The 19,711-nt window shown below is 32.4% G+C and overlaps 1 protein-coding gene across 4 annotated transcripts in view; it reads right to left on the bottom strand.

Moving 5' to 3' along the window:
• LOC111054526 (cytosolic purine 5'-nucleotidase) overlaps window positions 1-19,711 on the bottom strand; it is a 70,983-nt gene that overhangs the window by 9,736 nt on the left and 41,536 nt on the right. For 2 of the 4 annotated variants that reach the window (XM_039427166.1, XM_039427164.1), the window contains exons 2-9: window positions 5,992-6,059; window positions 4,828-4,951; window positions 4,021-4,116; window positions 3,244-3,390; window positions 2,727-2,820; window positions 1,826-2,008; window positions 828-1,002; window positions 45-267 (exon numbers count right to left, since the gene is read on the bottom strand). In XM_039427166.1, the coding sequence (XP_039283100.1) occupies window positions 45-267; window positions 828-1,002; window positions 1,826-2,008; window positions 2,727-2,820; window positions 3,244-3,390; window positions 4,021-4,116; window positions 4,828-4,951; window positions 5,992-6,059 (1,110 nt within the window). Of the gene's footprint in view, window positions 1-44; window positions 268-827; window positions 1,003-1,825; window positions 2,009-2,726; window positions 2,821-3,243; window positions 3,391-4,020; window positions 4,117-4,827; window positions 4,952-5,991; window positions 6,060-17,875; window positions 18,228-19,447; window positions 19,683-19,711 lie in introns of those variants that run through there. The other 2 variants (XM_039427167.1, XM_039427165.1) reach the window with 2 other exon arrangements.

Raw genomic sequence — 19,711 nt, forward strand, 5'->3', positions numbered from 1 at the left:
AAACGGTAACAAGGAATTGAAAGACACATGGATTGTATACTCACTTGTACTTCTCTCCCAGCATAACGTCAAGTGTCTGCAGCTCAGAGAAGAGTTGGCACTTGTCAGTCCACACATGCAGTTCTTGGATGAGTTCTGGAACAATTAGGAACGTCCTCCAGCCTTGCGTTTTCTTCGATTTCAGAATATCACCGAAAATGTGATCTCCGACGTACAGCACATCCTTTCCCTTGGCGCCGATCAATTTGGTGAACACATCGCACGAACCTACAAACAATTAACATTTTATGTCAATAATTTGGGGTGGAGACTTTAAATAAAATCCCATAAATTCTTCATCCACATTTCTTAATATGATTGGCACGATTTACAAAACAACATTACAGTCACAAAACAACATCCAGTTCATACTAACTTTTCCAACGTTGAGTGGAAATTGAACGATTTGATAAAATCTCTTCCGAAAATATTGTTACTTTCTTATAAATTAATTGACTGAAAATATCGTTTGCTTCTGTGCGGCCCTGCCCTAACTATACTCCGCACCACATAACCTCTTCTCTGGGTTCTCTCTCACTAGAATTAGTGGGTGAGAATCCACAGCGAAAGTTATGGTTTGGGTGAGAATACTGGATTGAAGTTCTACCATCCATCAAGTTGGCAAAATAGTGAATGAGAATTTATTTGGCTAGCCAATTTAAATTGAAAAGAAAATATACCATGTATATTTTCAGGTGAAGAGTACAAAACCACAAAGCTACAAAGTTTAACTAAGAGCCATAAGAACTCAAGATATTATAATTTGATGAAAATTATCATTGGAATACCTCCAGAGTAGACGGTGTGCTTTAGTAGGGGGCCCGTATGCGTGCCAACCCTTAGTGCGCCAGTCTTTGCGTCGATCTGCCTCAGAATCGTGCCCTCGCCAAAGAACAATGGCTTCCTTGCATCCACCACAATCATATCGAAATATGTCTTCCAGTCTCGATGTGGCTCATTTGGCTGCAAGAAAAACATCGTAAATTAAAATAAATACCATGCTAGACTTCCAAAAAATATGATAACTGAATTTTTACATTTATTTCATCAACAGTATAAATGAAAGTGGTAGATGTGAGGGTCATGGAATGTCTGCACAGAAAAAAGTAGCTGAATGACGTTACCTCGAGGGTTTAAACTTGTATTAGCCAAAGTACTGGAATTTTACTGTAAACAGATTATATTATGTGTGAAATGATGAAAGATATACCTGAACTTAAGTCCGAAAATTCTCGACACTTCTACCTTCTTCTCCTATGTACCACGATTACAACTACTCAATATAAAAGTAGAAATTGTGTTTTAATTTGATCTCTCTAGATCAATCAACACATTATATTTGACTTTTTTATTTATTATATTATTTAATTTAATAAATAATTTTAGTAAAACCAGAAATCAAAATTCGTTTCTAGCTGAATGTTTTCAGTGTATTTAAAAAATTTTCACTCAATGGAAAAGCATTTCAATACTGCAAGTACTAAATTGGTTAATACAGTCTCACATGAGGTAAGAGGAGATTGATCTAATTCCTTCTGAAACCCGAGATAACCTCACAAATATCAATCACAGAAACAAATACTCTTCATAAGTGTATAATTGAAATTGAAAATAGCTAGGAAACAGTTCAAATCATAATTTTTATTTAGCATTATTCAAGTTGCTCGAAGTATTTTGAATAGTAGGTGGTTCAGGAATAAAGGTGATGACTATGTCAAACAATTATTTCTGCACGTGTTTATTCAATGAAAATGAAAGATTTTCTAATCAATCAACTAATACTCACACTTGCTCCATGTGGAAAATCGAATAAGTAGGTCATAATTTTGTCTGTGAACATGTAACCACTATTTGTAAGGAGGAAGACTTTGGCTCCACTCTCTCTGATTCTGGCTAGGAATGTTGGCAATCTTTCGTCCTTCTTCACATATTGATCGAGGTTCTTGATCGTTTGATCCTTCAAGTCTCCCTACAATAATTGAATATCATTTCAATAGGAATTCTCGCAAATGAACGATAAAATTATAATGACTACGTTCAAGTTTCAAGTAAAATCCACTTGTAAAATGGATCCATGATTGGCCATAAATTGAGAAACATTCACTGGCAGTATAAAATAAATAGAATACAGTAACTAGAAAAATTTATGGAATGAATTTACTTCATTTCTAAGTAAATGAAGCTTTTAATAATTTGTAATTCGATAGTTGAATTGAATTATACATTTCTATTGATAATTTTAATTATGTTAGAGGTAAGCGTTTTATTAAAAGTAATATTTTCTTCATACTCTGAAGTACAAAAATGAAAGTAAGTGATAATTGCAAATTTATATCGATAATAAACATGTTATCAAGATAGAATGATTCACAATAAAAAATGAATTTAATGATTCTTGTATAGAATATCTAATTTTAAAAACAGTTCATGATTAAATAATCTGTTATATTTTTAATATAATCGAACTTTTTTATTTGGTCAAGAAAGAAAGTAATTGATACTCCTTAAAATCTAATGAACCTCCTTAAATCTGGAACTTCAAGATTATTGATGTAGATATTAGAGTAATGAATAACTCTGTGAAATGTGAATATTGGTAATTTTCCAAGAGAAGTTGAGATACATTTAGGATAAATTACAGATTAGACTGAAAACACAAAGTTTCTTCGAGTTATTCTTGAACTTACATGTGAATGGACCCAGTCTACAGCGCTCCTCACGTCTTGGAAAATTGATTTAAAAGGCATGAATAGTTCTCCACTCCTAACACCAGTCTTGTCTCTGAAAAAACAGTAGAATGTCGGATCAGTCAGAGGTAAATGAATTCTAATTTCTTTCTTCAAGTTATAAAACATAAATTATCTCAAGATTGGTTTTACAAGAATATTATATTATATCCATGGATAATTAAATAAAAATTATTAACTACACCATAACAGTGATACAATATAATTTATAATTGGATTAACAGTAGAAGTTATAGAAATCTACTATGATATGCATAGAGGAACAGCATTTTCAAGTTATTTTGAATTTCTATGAGATTATTCTGACGAAATTTGACGATTGATGCACTAATTGTAAGAAAAGTTGAAAGATAATACGGTTCTAAAGATAATCGAAATTGATCCGTACAGTTTAAGGATGAAGAGTTGAGAGAAATAATAATTTAAATTTTTATTTTGAAAGAGATAATTATCTCACCTTGTATACTGCGGTGAATGTGTGAAAAAGTCCACTAGGCACGCGAAAAGGTAGGTTTCAGGTAGATTGAAAAGTGTATTTAAAACATACACTCTGGACTCATCCAATGTGATGAATTTGTTTGGATATAATTCGTATATCGTTGAGCTGTGAAATAAATAAAGCAGGATTAATAGTGATATAAGTAGACAGGGTAGGTAGAATTACACTAATTATTAACATTAAATAGCAGGATTAGTAGTAATATTTTACAAGATAGGGAGTTGATAAACTTTCAACAAGAATACACTTCAGTAGTGTTCTATCACAAGCTGAGCTTCCTGCAACACGGCTTATGGGGTTTATTGTGAATTATCATAAAGTTGGAATTTCCCACTCTAATATCATCCTGTTGGAATTGTTGATTATTTTCGACCGATTTTCATAAATTCCGGAGAATGGATCTTATGATTTCTGAGAAGGTAATATTAATTGAAAAAAAAATCAAAATTTAAATGAAAAATGTGCATGAATTGAAATTATTTAAAACAATATGAACTTTCCTATTATTGTATGAATATTGATATGATCTACCAAAATACTTTTTCAATCAATAAATTCCGAAAAATCAGTTATCTAATTTATCAAGCCCTATTGGCAAGTGAGACAACAAGATGATGGCTTTCTTCCAGCAAACAAGTGTAATATTCCTAAGATTACTCAATCTCCAAATAATGAGAAAATTGATAAAAGTTATTTTTAATGAGAAAATCAATTGTAGTAAATAACACTACTTACTGTTTGAGGAATTCAAATCCATGAACACAAACTAGAATATTTCCATATGCGTCGACTTTCAGAAGATTACCATAAAGCGAATCAAACCACAAGCCACTGGAAAATTAAAATAATGGAAATTAAAATAATTTGTATTAATTTAATTAATAGTAGAATCAAAAGAAGATTAAACACATTTTTTATTGAATGAACGCAACATAATAGTTTATTTACTCTGGGTCAAACTTACGTTCTGAATCACAGGAACCATTGTTATTGTATCCAAAATTGTTGAATTTGTATACTTGAATGATTAAGTTAATTTCTTATGATTACAACATAAAGTTGACAATAAATTTTACTTCTTTGCTAGTAATCAGGATAGTTGAGTAGGTCACTTCTCGAATAATTAGTTTGCATAGTTATTATAGAATAAGTAAACCGAGTATGAATTTCGGGGTAGTGTTTCATGATATTAGGAAATATCAAATATCTCATATTCTAGCGTAAACTCTAACCCCAGTTCTCAGTTTCTAGTTTAGTTTTTAGTCCTATTTTTAGCTAGAAATTGATCTAATAATGTATCAATAATGAAATATTATCACATCAAATAAATTATACATGTTCAGAATACATTAACATTACTCATCTGCTAGGCCTACTCCTTTTCAAGGGAGAGATGGACTCGAGAAATGAAAGCCTTTTCATTTACTTTGTTGACGGAGAATTCATAAAGCATACCGTAAAAATTGCATTTGTAAATCGCATTTCTATTCAAATGATTATGAATGTTTGGATATAAGTTTGAAAAAGACGTTCTCTACTTACCGAACTGGAAATGAAGGGTCATATTCGAACTCTAAAATTTCCTGTGGATATCCAAATTCAACGAGCCTTTGCTTGACAAGATTGAACCCTAATGTTTCATACTGTGGCGATTTGTATTCTGAAATGAGAATGGAATAATTGAAATAAATAATGCATTTTTCAAAATAAATATTACAAGTTCATTAGCTTATTGACTATTAGCGAAGCCTAGCACAATTTGAACTGACTTATTGAGATAAGGAATTCAAAGAAACAATCATATCGTTATGAAAGCAATAATTGTAATACTGCAAGTTCTGAATTGATTAGCTTTTTCATGGCATACGAATTTCGAAATCGTTTCACAAAATATAAGATATTGTTTTTTATGAGGCAAAGTCTTCTTGTACATTTTTAAAGTCCTTAAGTTACTGAAAAGATAATACCATTTGAGACATTGGTTGATACTCGTTTGCCTACTATAATAATATATTCAACTGGTTGATGATATTGTTAAATTCCTATGCCAGGTGGTTTTAGAGAGGTTCAGAATGTATAGTATTTCACGAATTTGACAAGGGAGTGTAGTTTTATAACAAACCTTGTTTGGAACGTATTTTTAAATGGCTGGTAATAACTTAGCAAACATGAAATTTATCGACCAAACCAAAACTTTAATACCAAACAGTATAATCAGTGGATAATTACATACTACAAAGTTCATCTTGTTCCGTGGTCCATTAATTTATATTAATTTGTGGCGCAGAGGCGGAAAGATTGAGTTTTTTGGACGCCATCAATTTATTATGAAATTGCCTTACTACTCCCAAGCGCACTGATTGCATACAAACAATTTACAAACCTGATAACTTTGATAGCTATAAGGTAAATATACGAACATGGTATATAATCATCTAAATGATTACGCCCTATTAGGTCATTGCAAATCAATGCAAGAGTACTAATTTACATCTAATTCATTAAAACATTCGGACTGTCCAAACGAGCTGCATTAAAAGAAGGGGGACTCAATATAAATACTGGAAGAATAGAGAACTTGGTGCAGCCATGAAAGTAGATTTAAGAGAGTGGATTTAATAGATCGTGTTAGATAACTCCTAAGAAATAAAAAAAATTATTTGATTTGATGTTTTTTAAATGGACTAGGAGTAGGATATTATTTAAATGTACAATCCATATCGAAGCCATAAAACTTGATATTTTCCAAATGCAAACTGCGGTTAACGAAGATTCTGTAACAGAAATATGAAAAATTTGTCAGAAAAAATTTCAAAAGAAAATACATTAAGCATACAAACAAGATTTGATAATATATTCAACTGGTTGATGATATTGTTAAATTCCTATGCCAGGTGGTTTTAGAGAGGTTCAGAATGTATAGTATTTCACGAATTTGACAAGGGAGTGTAGTTTTATAACAAACCTTGTTTGGAACGTATTTTTAAATGGCTGGTAATAACTTAGCAAACATGAAATTTATCGACCAAACCAAAACTTTAATACCAAACAGTATAATCAGTGGATAATTACATACTACAAAGTTCATCTTGTTCCGTGGTCCATTAATTTATATTAATTTGTGGCGCAGAGGCGGAAAGATTGAGTTTTTTGGACGCCATCAATTTATTATGAAATTGCCTTACTACTCCCAAGCGCACTGATTGCATACAAACAATTTACAAACCTGATAACTTTGATAGCTATAAGGTAAATATACGAACATGGTATATAATCATCTAAATGATTACGCGCTATTAGGTCATTGCAAATCAATGCAAGAGTACTAATTTACATCTAATTCATTAAAACATTCGGACTGTCCAAACGAGCTGCATTAAAAGAAGGGGGACTCAATATAAATACTGGAAGAATAGAGAACTTGGTGCAGCCATGAAAGTAGATTTAAGAGAGTGGATTTAATAGATCGTGTTAGATAACTCCTAAGAAATAAAAAAATTATTTGATTTGATGTTTTTTAAATGGACTAGGAGTAGGATATTATTTAAATGTACAATCCATATTCAATGATTTCCACAGTTCATTGTAAAACATTTTATTTGATTACTATCACGAAACCCGTGCTCCGCAAGGGGCTATTTTAAAACTTGACAAACTGAAAACTTGACGTAATGAAATCTTGAAGAATCGAAAATAGGCCTATAACTACCCTCTGTTAATTAAGAATCTATATGCAAAATTAATCGGTCCAGTAGTTCAGTCGTGATGAGGCGTCAAACATAATTTTCTTTCATTTATCATAATATAGATAATAATAGGGATTTTGAAGAAACGTTTTGTGAATTAATCCTCAAATTGATTACTGTATTCAAAATAACCCAAATAAGCAAAGTAAACATAATTCGTTTTTAAATAAGTATAGAAACGGTTTGAGCAGATCGACTTATTTCACTAAAATACATAGATGAATATTTATGTGAAAATTACTATGAAAGAATGAATAACTTTGGATGTATCAAGGATAGGAAAACCATTATAATATCAAGGGCTGAGATACTAAACGTCAACCTCGTTTTCTGAACGTCATAGATTGCAAATTCTGATTAGAAAGCAATCTGCTGTAAAATCTAACATGACTTGACATTCTCTTGGGTAAACCAATGATTGCTCTCTCATGGCGGACCTTACTCAAGCAAGTCTTCATAAACTCACAGCAGATGAGTGCATGTTATTATACGTTGGTAAATCTTACTTATTGAAGTTTCTTATCAGAAGTGGAAAGAAAAATACTGAGACAAACCGTTGTGTGTGTCGTTGAATAACATCGAATTAAACATTGAGACAAAAATATGACATATATACATTCTTGGTGAAAGAGAAGCACTTATTTTTTGACACGCATCAGTATAACAAAATTGAGGTTAGAGGGATGTACAGATATCTAGGTAAGAAATAATGCAGTGGAAGTGAGCATCCTATATCAGTTTTTCATCAATGCCAGAGCTTTTGTATATAGCCAAGATTATTGAAAGAACCAAGTCTTATCGTTTTAAGAGAGCGAAGACTATAGTTATGCTGAATGTTATCATTGGGCAAGTACAAGGTTAAAATGATGGCGTTTATTCACCCGACAGTACATACCATACCCTTGACCTCATAAATCTTACATCAAATACTAGACAAAAATTCGAATTACACTGCCAAAAAATTATGTAACGCCTCGTGCAAACAGTTGAAATCACTTGGAATTAGGAATTTTACAAAATGATAAATTGAACAATAATGCACTAGAGAATGAGCGATTTGTTTGATGATCAACAAAGGCACATGGAATTAAGTACACATTCAGAGAACAGCTATGAGTTTATCAAATTTGAGCACCTTTCAAGAGTGAATCATAATTCAATCTTGATGCAGAAGATAAAGTATTGTTCTACTTTCAAATATAATCACGAAGTAAACAATTATAATTGAGACTTGATATGTGAAGAATAATCATTAAATTAAATGCAAAATAATGATACGTTCTCTACTACGATAGGATGGGGTGATATAAAGAGTGCGAAAATCAAGAGCCAGTTTCTTGAATAGCCTACTCCTCCAATTGTATTTGCTATTGGGCTAGAATTTTCAGAGAAGCTGCGACTTCCTTGCTACACTTTCAAAATCATTCAGTAGAGGAAGTATACCGGGCATATTATCCTTTACTATTGAACGAGCAACTTCTGTTTATATGTTTAGATGTTTGGATGTTTAGATGTTTATATATATATGTTTGTATTTCACCGATCTCGAAAACGATTCTAACGATTTTTACGGAATTCAGAACATAGTAGGTTTATAATATAAAGATTCGATTGCACTAGGTCTCATCCCTGGGAAAACTCGCTGAAGGACTTTAAAAGGATAATTATTATTCATCCTTGGAAAAACAGCTGATAATAATTATTTCGTCGTATGTTGATGATGGAAGTGAGTGAGCGAGTTCATGTGTGTGGGACTGTGTCAAAATTATGACTCAGCTGTTGAACTTTTGTAATCATTCAATCAGGTACTTACTGCCGGTTGCAAAAAGCCGGGTTATTTTCAATCCTGATTAATTCCAGTAGATTCATCTTTTTTAAATGGTCTTCTCTGATTTGGTTCACGTGAAGTTAATTAGGATTAAAATTTAACCGGCTTTTGTGCAACTGATTAGATAGAACATTTCTGTATAAATGTTATTATAATTTCTTCTTTCATAATAAATTTGTTATGCTTTTGTACTCCAGAGCGAAGCTCGGTCCCCGATATTGTGTATTATCACAACTTCTTCTAATATGATTATCACTTTTAGCTCTTCATGGGAGTTGGCTGTTGTAATAAAAAATTTTACCATGTGTTCAAAAACTAATTATTCATGCCATAATAAAAAACCCTGATAAAATAGGTGATAATTGAATTCTTTTAAACGAAGGTTATTATGTGTATAAAAATAGATGAACGTTTCAATATACAGTTTTATTAAACCTAATCAGAGAGTGTCTTGATTAGGAGATATACTGTATTTCTCCAAAATATTTATGGAGAAAAAAATCAATAACCTCCGTTAGGTACCTACTTTCATTTCATATGATAGAATATCAAACCAGCCTCTACAGGACGTACAGGTTTAGTAAACTATAAAAATCCCGTTTAAACCTGTCCAAAAATACGTTTACTTCATGAAACACAATATTAGCGGTTTCCATTATAGCAGGAGAACATTGTTAAACCTAGGAATAAAAAAAACCTGTATTGCAACTAATAATATTGGTTTCATTTTCAGCTCAATCTTTCAGGCTCTATCGATCTTTCCGCAGTCGTCGACGACAAGCATTGTTGGCATTCATATTGTCCAAATTTCAAGTGTGTTAAAACAGCTGATCAAATAACTTTTCATTATTTGTGTTTATTATTCAATAGTCAAACATTTCTAATAATATCAACATATTGCCATTTAAAAGTATAAAAAAGTATAAACTCAACCTCCCCCATTAAAACACAATCTTTTAGGTTATTTAGACAAATTGAAATCCACCCATTCTGGAATCCTCACCCTGTTGTGGTCGACGACGGCATTTACGCACAAATGAAAAACCAGCTTTAGAAGTCTAGACTAGTAGCCTACAATCATGACGTATGTAGCTTGAAGATGTTGAATCTACAACGAGCGTTAAATTGGTTCGCACCCGTAGAACGCATTATCCATCAGGATAACAGCTACCGTGAATGAATTATTGATTTTTAAAATAAATTATGATATTGGTGAATATTGAGATTGAACTTCATCCCTATTTGTACATACACAACATCAAAATCCAATGCGAAACACAACAAAAAAATCATCCTTATTTGGCCTACATACAAAACTCCAATCTTCAATGTGGAGAGAAAAAAACGAAATACATTCATATTTGTGCATACAAAACTTCAAACTACAATGTGGAACAAAACAAACAACTATTTACTCAATCACTAATGAATTTGCCACAATAGACCCCTGAGCAACAGCTCCAATTCTCCTTCCATTCATTTGTGCAGCTTCCTTGGAGTTGCAAAGCAAAGTTATTTGAATGAGCAGAAAGTGCCACATTCCTCTACAGAACAGAACCGACCTATATTGGTTTGACTGCGCAAATCATCAAAGCAAATTAGCATTTTATAACAAGTTTTTGAACAACTTTTGCTCCTTGCAGTTTGACACAGTTCTCCTTGACACACGCATTTTATTCAGAATTCAAGAGGTGGGAAAATAGCTATTTTAGTAGTTCCCAAGCCAATGTTTTCATCATTGTATAATAATGGTTTCAGACTCGGTAAGCACTTAGAATCAAAGCAAAGTTAGTAGGAGTTGTTTTCAATTCCGATAAATACTATGAATATATAAATTGGAATATTGTCTAATTATCTATGTTCATTATCCTAGTACACACAGCACAGATTCCACTGATAAGGCCGTGTAAATTATATATTACTTAATAACCTTATCCATTGGAATGGATTGGAAAGTGAGTCTTGAGACTAATAGTTTATTATCAATAACCTTAAATTAGACTGCCTATTTACACATCGGTAAAACCAAAAATAGATCAAGTCGTTATTGTTCTAAATCCAACAGCCCACCTCCCAACAACTAAAGTTCTCTACTTGAATTTAGTCTTTGGCACTTGAATAGGTTTTTTCAAAGTGTATAATAATGAAGTATTCAAATTAATTCGATGATACTGCATTACCATATTTGAAACCACAATTTCATAGACTAGACACTAAAAGTCAGTATTGTTGAGAGGTGGAAGAGAAACATTGTAAAATTTGATTTCTTATTCTTATCTTACTTGCTCAAGTGGATAAACTCCCATTCCAATCATCAAACAAAAAATTCTCAAGCATATATTTATAATGATTTCATTTTAATTAGCTCACATCTGCACATGATAATTTATCAAATTTCTAAGAATGTCTGAGATTAAATGTAACATATCGAACTTTTTACAGACAAAAGAGTAGGACCGTCTGTGATTGATATGTATTAGGAGCATACAGCAACAAATAATAATTTTAAATGATTGGTACGCGACAGCAACAAAGAAGTATTGGGTCGTGAGTCTTATAATTTGGTTAAGATATTGATTGATGGTCTAGATAGGTCTCAGCGAATATCCAATTGACCTTTGACAAACAAATACAATACATTTTCAATTGTCAGGTCATTGATATATTAATAGTCTAATAGCTGGTTAATCTGGTTATTGAATTACGTTGATTCAATTTCAAGAAAAGAGGACAAAGAGGAAAGTAAACACGAGGAAAACTAATTGGAGAGTTTTAATAATTTTTTTTGAGAAAGTTACAAGGAGAAAATTTAAAACCATCAATAACAAAAAAATAATAAAATTGTAGCAATATCGAAAGTTGTTTTTGCAAAATTTTATTTTTAGTTCTATATGTCAATAATTTTGGATTGAAAAGGTGAAAATGTTATTCAATAAAATTTCATCTTAGTTTCAATAGCACTGTGATCTGTGATTATAATGAAATTCTGAGAAGCAGATCATACATTTTAAAAGGAACTTACAGAGATCAATGATGGAACTGAAAATAAAATGTTAAGTATGTTTCTAGGAGGTGAATGATAAAAAAAGAATTATCTTGAAATTTGTTTAAAATCACGCTATGTCAAAGTTAATAAAAATCCTCTAGGCCTATTACAAATTTGCATTTTCTATTAGTATTTAGTAGTCCTCTATAAATTTGTAGTTTCTATTTTTCTATGCAATGATATAAATAGAATCTCTATTATATCAAAGCTGCATATTCATTAGAACTATATAGTTGTGCAATTCCTGTCTGTAGCGTTCGATTGGAGGCCATTGAGTGCATTAGGAATGTTGTAGAGTTGTTCCACCGCGAGACCAGTCTGAATCTGAAAGCCAACCGTTCTTTGTTTATAAACAAATCGGTGGTACTTTATTTCTGAACTATCTGTTGCCAGAAGTATTATTTGTACTGGGAGTGATTTCTATTGGAAGTACTTCCTCAATCAACTTAGCTTTTAGAGAATACATCAACATTCTAGACACCAGTGTGTGTGTGCCAATCTGGGAGTCAACTCAATAAGATAGCAGAAAAGACGTAGAAAAGAAATTGCAATACACCTGCCCAGAAAAATATTATCATCTCTTAAGAAGAAGAGTTATTTCAGTTAGTTCTATTAAAGACTTGAAAAACAGAGACAAAAAGTCCGAATGATACATTTGAATCAAATTGAGCAATTTCCTCAAAAAATTGCGCTTTACTTATTAAAGTAAAGTACTCACTTACTCGTTAACACCATGAAAGTAGGTTCGATGCGCACTTGAAAATTGTACAAAGGAGGTTCATATATTATATTCTATCATCTTCCCATTATCCACGTACAAGTCTAACTAAAATAGGCTTCAACCTCAGTTGCAAAAACTGTTTGCATAAAAATGCTGTATATTTATTTATAAATGAAACTTATTGAGCTACTAAACTAAATAACTTTCAATCTATATAATAACAGAATAAATTGAAAGATGGTCTGTGAATTGCTTTAGGGTGCGGCAAACGTGCCGTTACATGATTATAAAGGCAGTGGCCTTGATTTAGACAAAAGAGGGCCTTTGAGCGCTACACGCGTGCATTCACCATTCATCTAGCAGACATGTGACCGCGTTTTTCACTGGCTTTCATTCACCACTACAACAGTACAATGTTGCAGCGCACTGAAAAAAATGATAACAAAATATTTTTTGACTCTTGCACAATCGTAGGTCGTTAACTTGGTCCAAGCAGCCTTGACGAATTAAGCATACCTTCTACAATCTCGTACTACGATCTTTGAAACACGTGAAACTCTCAATTAGCGTGACTACAAGCGTCTCATAAACGTTACGAGCCGTTCAGAGAGGTTTTATTTGAGCATTATAATAATGCAGCTGATGCTAGATTCCAAGCGTAGACGCATCACATATGCCTATATTATAATAATCAGGAATCGGTTTTTTTGAAGTAATCAGTAGAAAGTAGCAGCTGTCTAAATTGCAGGATATCTCAATCTTGAAATTCATCACCCATAACGAACTGAGAGTTTCAATGATTAAAATAAACTCAGAGTTCACGGTAGTACACTTACGAGACTTGGAAAGAGCTAAGTGAGCAAAAATTTGAATTTTTCATAACTTGTTAATCAATTTGTTACACTCGTCCAATATTTCATTAACTTTAAACTGAGTATTTCATTATCTTTCATCCATTAAATAATAAAGAACTCTTACATCTCTATCTTTACAAAATTAATTCCACAGTAAATGAGTACTTTATTCAATAGTTCAGTTTTAAAAGAATAGTAATAAAACTTCAAAATATTTATGATTAATTACTAAGAAAATGTAGAAAAACAAGAACAATTTAGAGGATGACAAAATGTGAAAAGAGTAACCTTTTGAACTAATTTCAAAATTGGATTACTTTTGTTTATCATACTTCAGATGAATACTATAGTATTTAGTTAACCATATATTATAAACTCTAATGAAAAATCAAATTTACAATTCATGACAGAAGCAAAACTAATTTAATCTTCCAACAGCAAATTTTTGCAGAAGCTACAACAAAATGTGTTCAAACTAATTTGAAAAGAAAAGTGCAAATTGACAACAAGAGTCATCAACAAATCTGGTTAAATGCCAAGAATGCAGAACTCCACTACAGTTGATAGTTTGTTTAGCGAGAGAAACGATTAGAAGAACGTAGTAAGGTAGTTAACAGCACAACAATGAAAGTTGTTCACTATTCGAACCTGTAATGACTAGACAGATTTTCGTTGTAGAAAATTCGCCTGGAGGCACGTAAAGGTGATTACTGATAAGAAACGTTATTCGACAATTTAACAAAGAATTTAAATCGACAATTTAGCAATTTGACAAAGGATGATAACGTGGAATATAATTAATTTGTGCATTTTGGGTATCAACCACTACAACAAATTGCTATTATTGTTACAAATTGCCAAAGAAAAGAATTGCTGTGAATAAACTTTGAATAGATCTTTGAATCATTTTTTTTTGTAGTTTCCATCCGTGTGTGATGAGTTGATCACTGTACTTTCAAATATTTTTGCAGAAGATTTGGAGATGCAAATTTTCAACTGAACTTGAGAAACGTTTTTCAATACCTATTAAATAAAAATACAATATACTTAAACTGGAGATTTTACGTTTATGAGAATATAAGCAAGTAAAAAGTGAAGAAGAATTAAGGAGTAATGAGTTGTTATCACTGCTAAATCGATAATAAAAAATTAAACAAATCAGGAACTTGAAAACTTAAATAATGAGATTGACAAATGAGCCAAGTTGAATTGATAAGAGTTTACAGGCGTATATTGCAGCTTGATAGGCTATTGACCTATTTCTGTACAACATTTAATAATTACACTTTGATCAATATTGCCACCATCATTAGAAACAAGGGAAACTTCGATATTGACGTTTCGGATATGTTGAGGTTAGAGTGTAGAGATCTCTTCAATGGTTGATCGGTAATGTCAGAGATAGTTTTGTTTAACCAACAAATAATATTAGTGAGAGATGACAGCCGAAGCCAGACTGGCACTTCCGCAACCAGATAATCACTGTAATGTAACAATTAAAAACAAAGCAAAGAATAGCAGGCCCCACTTCTCTGGCGCCCTATTTTTAATAAATAATTTTTCAAGTGAATTTTCTCAATTTCATTTAGGACTCTTCAAAGTATTTTCGGTAAGTTAACAGAACTCATGAAGAATGAGGTGCTAGTTAATCCTTTGTTTGTTTTCAACAACAAGTAATATTAAAATTCAAGGATACTATGAACTAATATTTTTTTTTGAAATTACGTTATTATGAGTCTGCATCAATATAATACTTTTCCTTGACCAAAAGCTTTTCCCTTTTAGAGAGACAAAAATATTCTCTTTAGCAATAATTGAATGGGTCAATGGCAGTAGACACATATCCAGACAGACACTATAATTATTCAATTCAACCACATTATACAATAGAATGAGGAATGATTCACACAATTACTAAACATATTCTATCGTAATTTGGATTTCGGTGAATGGTGTTTATGAAAGTAGTATTTATTAATAAGAAGCATTTTAACATTCAAAATCAAAGCAAAAAATACTAGATAATATGTGAAAATGTAAGTACAGGAATAGGTTAGGATAGAATAATACATTTCATTGATGTTTTTAGAATTTTTTTACTGAGAACAAGATTCAGAAAAATGTATAAGAAATTATAAGTTGTTTGATTGTTTCTTTTTTCAACTGTAGTGCATAATATTATAGTAATTTGATTTCGTGTATGTTACATCATTCTTCCTTCTATCAGAATGTTGGAATGTGCCAAAAATGACTTACAATGTTTCATAAGACAAACATTTGTATTGTGAAACGACCACTCGATTACTGATGCAACTTATGATGACTGACACCTATTCCTAGGAAGAATGCTGGCTGCATCCACGCATGCAGTGGCACTTGAAGGCGAACGACGCTCCAGCTCTACCTGACAGACAACTTGATGCAATCGAAAAAGCCAACCTGTTTGACTCAATCAATGATGAATTGAGACTAGCGACTAAACTGAATAGAGCCATTGTTGATTAACACATATAACGCAAGTTCAGTAAACGTTGGCTTACTATGGAATGCATAATCATAGCTAACAGAACTCATGAGGAATGAGGTGCTAGTTAATCCTTTGTTTGTTTTCAACAAAAGTAATATTAAAATTCAAGGACACTATGAACTAATAATATTTTTTTTAATTACGTTATTATGAGTCTGCATCAATATAATACTTTTCCTTGACAAAAAGCTTTTCCCTTTTAGAGAGACAAAAATATTCTCTTTAGCAATAATTGAATGGGTCAATGGCAGTAGACACATATCCAGATGCTTCATATGCTTCAGTCATAGAGAAAACATAGGTAGTGGAGAAACATAGGCTTGTTTCTCTCATCTTATTCTATGATTAAACATTCCCCTATGATATGCAATTGATGAAGTTGAAAATGGATTTATGGAGATTGTGAAGGAGAATGTAATATGAAAGAAGAGTTCAGACAATGAGAGGGTCAAACAATCAGTAAATGAACAAGGAAATTATACAAACTTATACAAGTATAATAGAAACTAAATAATGTACAATGTTCAGTAATTGAAGAATTTGAAATCTCTTGAAATTCATCTTGCACTTCCTGTTCAATAAAATCACAAATAAAGTTGATGCTTCAATGAAAACAAGATTGAACCACGGTAGCTAGGTACTTTTCATCCACTGTAATTGAAATTGTCAACACCAAAAAAGGCCTATCGAAGAACCCGGAACGAGAGTTTCAAGTTGAGGTATAGTAATAGTTGAAAGTGTAATCAACAAGTCCACAAAATAGGAGTCAGTATAAAGTAGTCCAAATAATAAAGAATCATCATTCACACATTGTACTAAAGACAAAAAGAATACCTAATATCGAGCAATTGATATTCAAATAGAATCAATGCAATATGCGATGTAGGTGAACTGAACAGTAAAAATTGGTTTAGTTTAGAGAATGAACACATGCAATGCAACAAATTCTTTTGTTGAAAGAATTGAGCCACACGCTTCGCCACCCAAACGATGTCTCCGTTAACTAAGTCAAGATCTTTCAAACTTGAATAATAAATTATTGATAGAAGGAATGCATGATACAGAATAAAATTTTGTTTTGATGTGATATATGTCATAAACTTCCCAACTACAATATTATAGTTCAGATTACTTCCAATAAACCATTACATTCATTCCTATTCTACAACTCCATCCCTGAATTCTTTCTCATAAAATTCAAAATATCTTTCAACTTATGAACACGTAAGTTTTCCCGTTAAACTTGATTAAACTTAAACTTGTGTCACTCCCACAATGGTATTATGTATTGGAATCTCTCAGCATTGAATCATTTGGAACCAATCTTCTGTTATCATATCAATAAGAGTGATTTACAAATCACAAAATGTTGATACAAATATTTCATGAATCTTCAACCGAATATTGGATCCTTAAACCAATCAAGTCCACTCCACTGTAAGTCACATTGTTTTTCCACATCACTTCCTTTGACAGAGCCCTCTTATATTATCTTACGTTGAATGACGTTACATTACATCATCCAGCTATTGTCACAATGTTTTTCACTTCAAATGATTATGCCGGGTTGCACCAACCTCAGTAAGTTGTAACTATTGGCTGTTTTCACTTAGCATTGCACTAACTTGGAATTAAAATTCATCTCACAAAGTACAAACAAAAGGAAAACATACGCTGCCTGTATTGTACTACAAGTACTCTCTATGGTATTCTATGATATCCCTGTATTCTATGGTAATTGGCGAAGGAGTTAGCGACACTATTTACCTAGCTTCAATTGTACCCTATGTATTATCTTCCTGTATTCTATGGTAGGCTACTTGGTGAAGGGGTTAGAGACACCTAGCTTCATATTTTCAAGTACTCACTCATTGGGTGCAGCCTCACGATAGGCGGTGGATGTCTCGGCATCACAGAGAGGAAAGCACGAGCCATTGACGAAAGTGTCGCTGGGACTAGCACTGGTCGCGCTGTCGTTCTTGGCGCGACAACCCATGCAGTACACTTCGGAGCTTTCCGAGGAGAGGCTGGCCGAACTACTGGCACCTTTGCCCGAGTCATTCGAGCAGTCGTGGGAGTCTTTCAACAGCATGGTGTGTGTCGTCGGCTGACACGAGATCCAACACGAGAACAACTCACAGTGCGGGCAACTTCACTTCTCGACTGTCAAACGACAACTGCTGACTAATGACAGCCGCTACCGCCTCTCCACCACAGCGGTCAGCGTGGAGCCGAGTGGAGTGGGGAGGACACCAGCCGGAAGGATAACAATCCGCGCTATCACTACATGCTACACGTCAAGCAACGCAACACAACCATGCCAAGATACACAACACGTTCTGTTGCTTTGCAATTATTTTCAGTTTTGATTTGTGGCTCTAGAGAATATTTCTAAGATTTTTTGTGTAGTTGAGAAGTTGATATTGTGGTAATTACTCATATTGAATGAAAAATACTAAGAAATTGTCGAAAACCACAGATTTATTGATACTTAGAAAGACGAGTTTCAGTTATTACACCATTGTCAATCTCTGATAAACTCTCTTTAAAACCGAAACCGGTCTTTCTAGGTATCAATAAATCTGTGGTTTTTGACAATTTCTTAGTCTTTTTCATTCAATATTTCTAAGATACAAAAGGGCCGAGGGATATTGACAGAGTTTTAAACACAACAATAATGGTACAGAATTGGAAAAAATAAAAAGTCAATATGCAGCACAAACTGATGGACAAACACACTAACGTACCGTAAAGTACTTTGTTCATTTTAATGGATGAATTTTTTTTGTAATACAGGGATTCAACATAATTACAATTGGATGAAAAATCAAAATATGGTGATACGGGTTTTAATACCATGGTGACATCCAAATCTGAGAGCAGAAATAGATTGAAGAAGATAGATAGATCGAATGAAAAACTCCTTCCCAGAATTAAGGGAAAAAAGAATAACCAATAAGGCAGTAAATGAACTCATAGTGGTCCGTCCCCTGTGGCAGTAAAAACCAAAAGAGTCAAATTTTAGTGCTTTCCCAAAAAAAGGTTCAGAGTGAACACACCTGAGAAATCCATAGACGATGAGATTTGAGAAAATCAGTTTCACTCCCTCAGAAACTCAGAATAGTAAGATATCTATGTATTATTTATCATTATCCAATCTTGTGTTCAGTATTCAAATATTATATTACTATTTAAATTATAGATTACAATGATTTCATTTTCAATGCAGAAATTGTTGAGAAACTTGTTCAGGAGACACCTAAATAAAATTATTTTTCACAGTTATACTTTTCAGTTGAACAAGGAAAACATAACATTTATTGAAGTGAATGCTTTTTGAAATTATTCTTACACAGCTTATTACTGACTTCAAGCTTATCATTAATTTATTACCAGATAAAATTAAAACTACAGGTACAGTAAAATAATAATTAACGTACCTAGCTAAACGCTGAGCAGCTCTCGAGATACACATCATGTAATATTTACTACTATAATTAATACTGGAAACTATCAAATGAATCACTCTTTTCACAAAACTTTTATTATTCGCATTTTCTAAGTTAGAAGGGCAAAGAATAATTATACAAAGTAGCCAATCTCATTCCACCAACCTAATTTGATTCACATAAAACTCATATTGGTTCGTCTGAACGTATGATTTTTTGCGATTTTTCAATCAATCCGAACGCGAATAGTGAGTA

Source organism: Nilaparvata lugens, chromosome 4 (assembly GCF_014356525.2).
Source record: "Nilaparvata lugens isolate BPH chromosome 4, ASM1435652v1, whole genome shotgun sequence".
In the NCBI taxonomy this organism is placed as follows: Eukaryota; Metazoa; Arthropoda; class Insecta; order Hemiptera; family Delphacidae; genus Nilaparvata; species Nilaparvata lugens.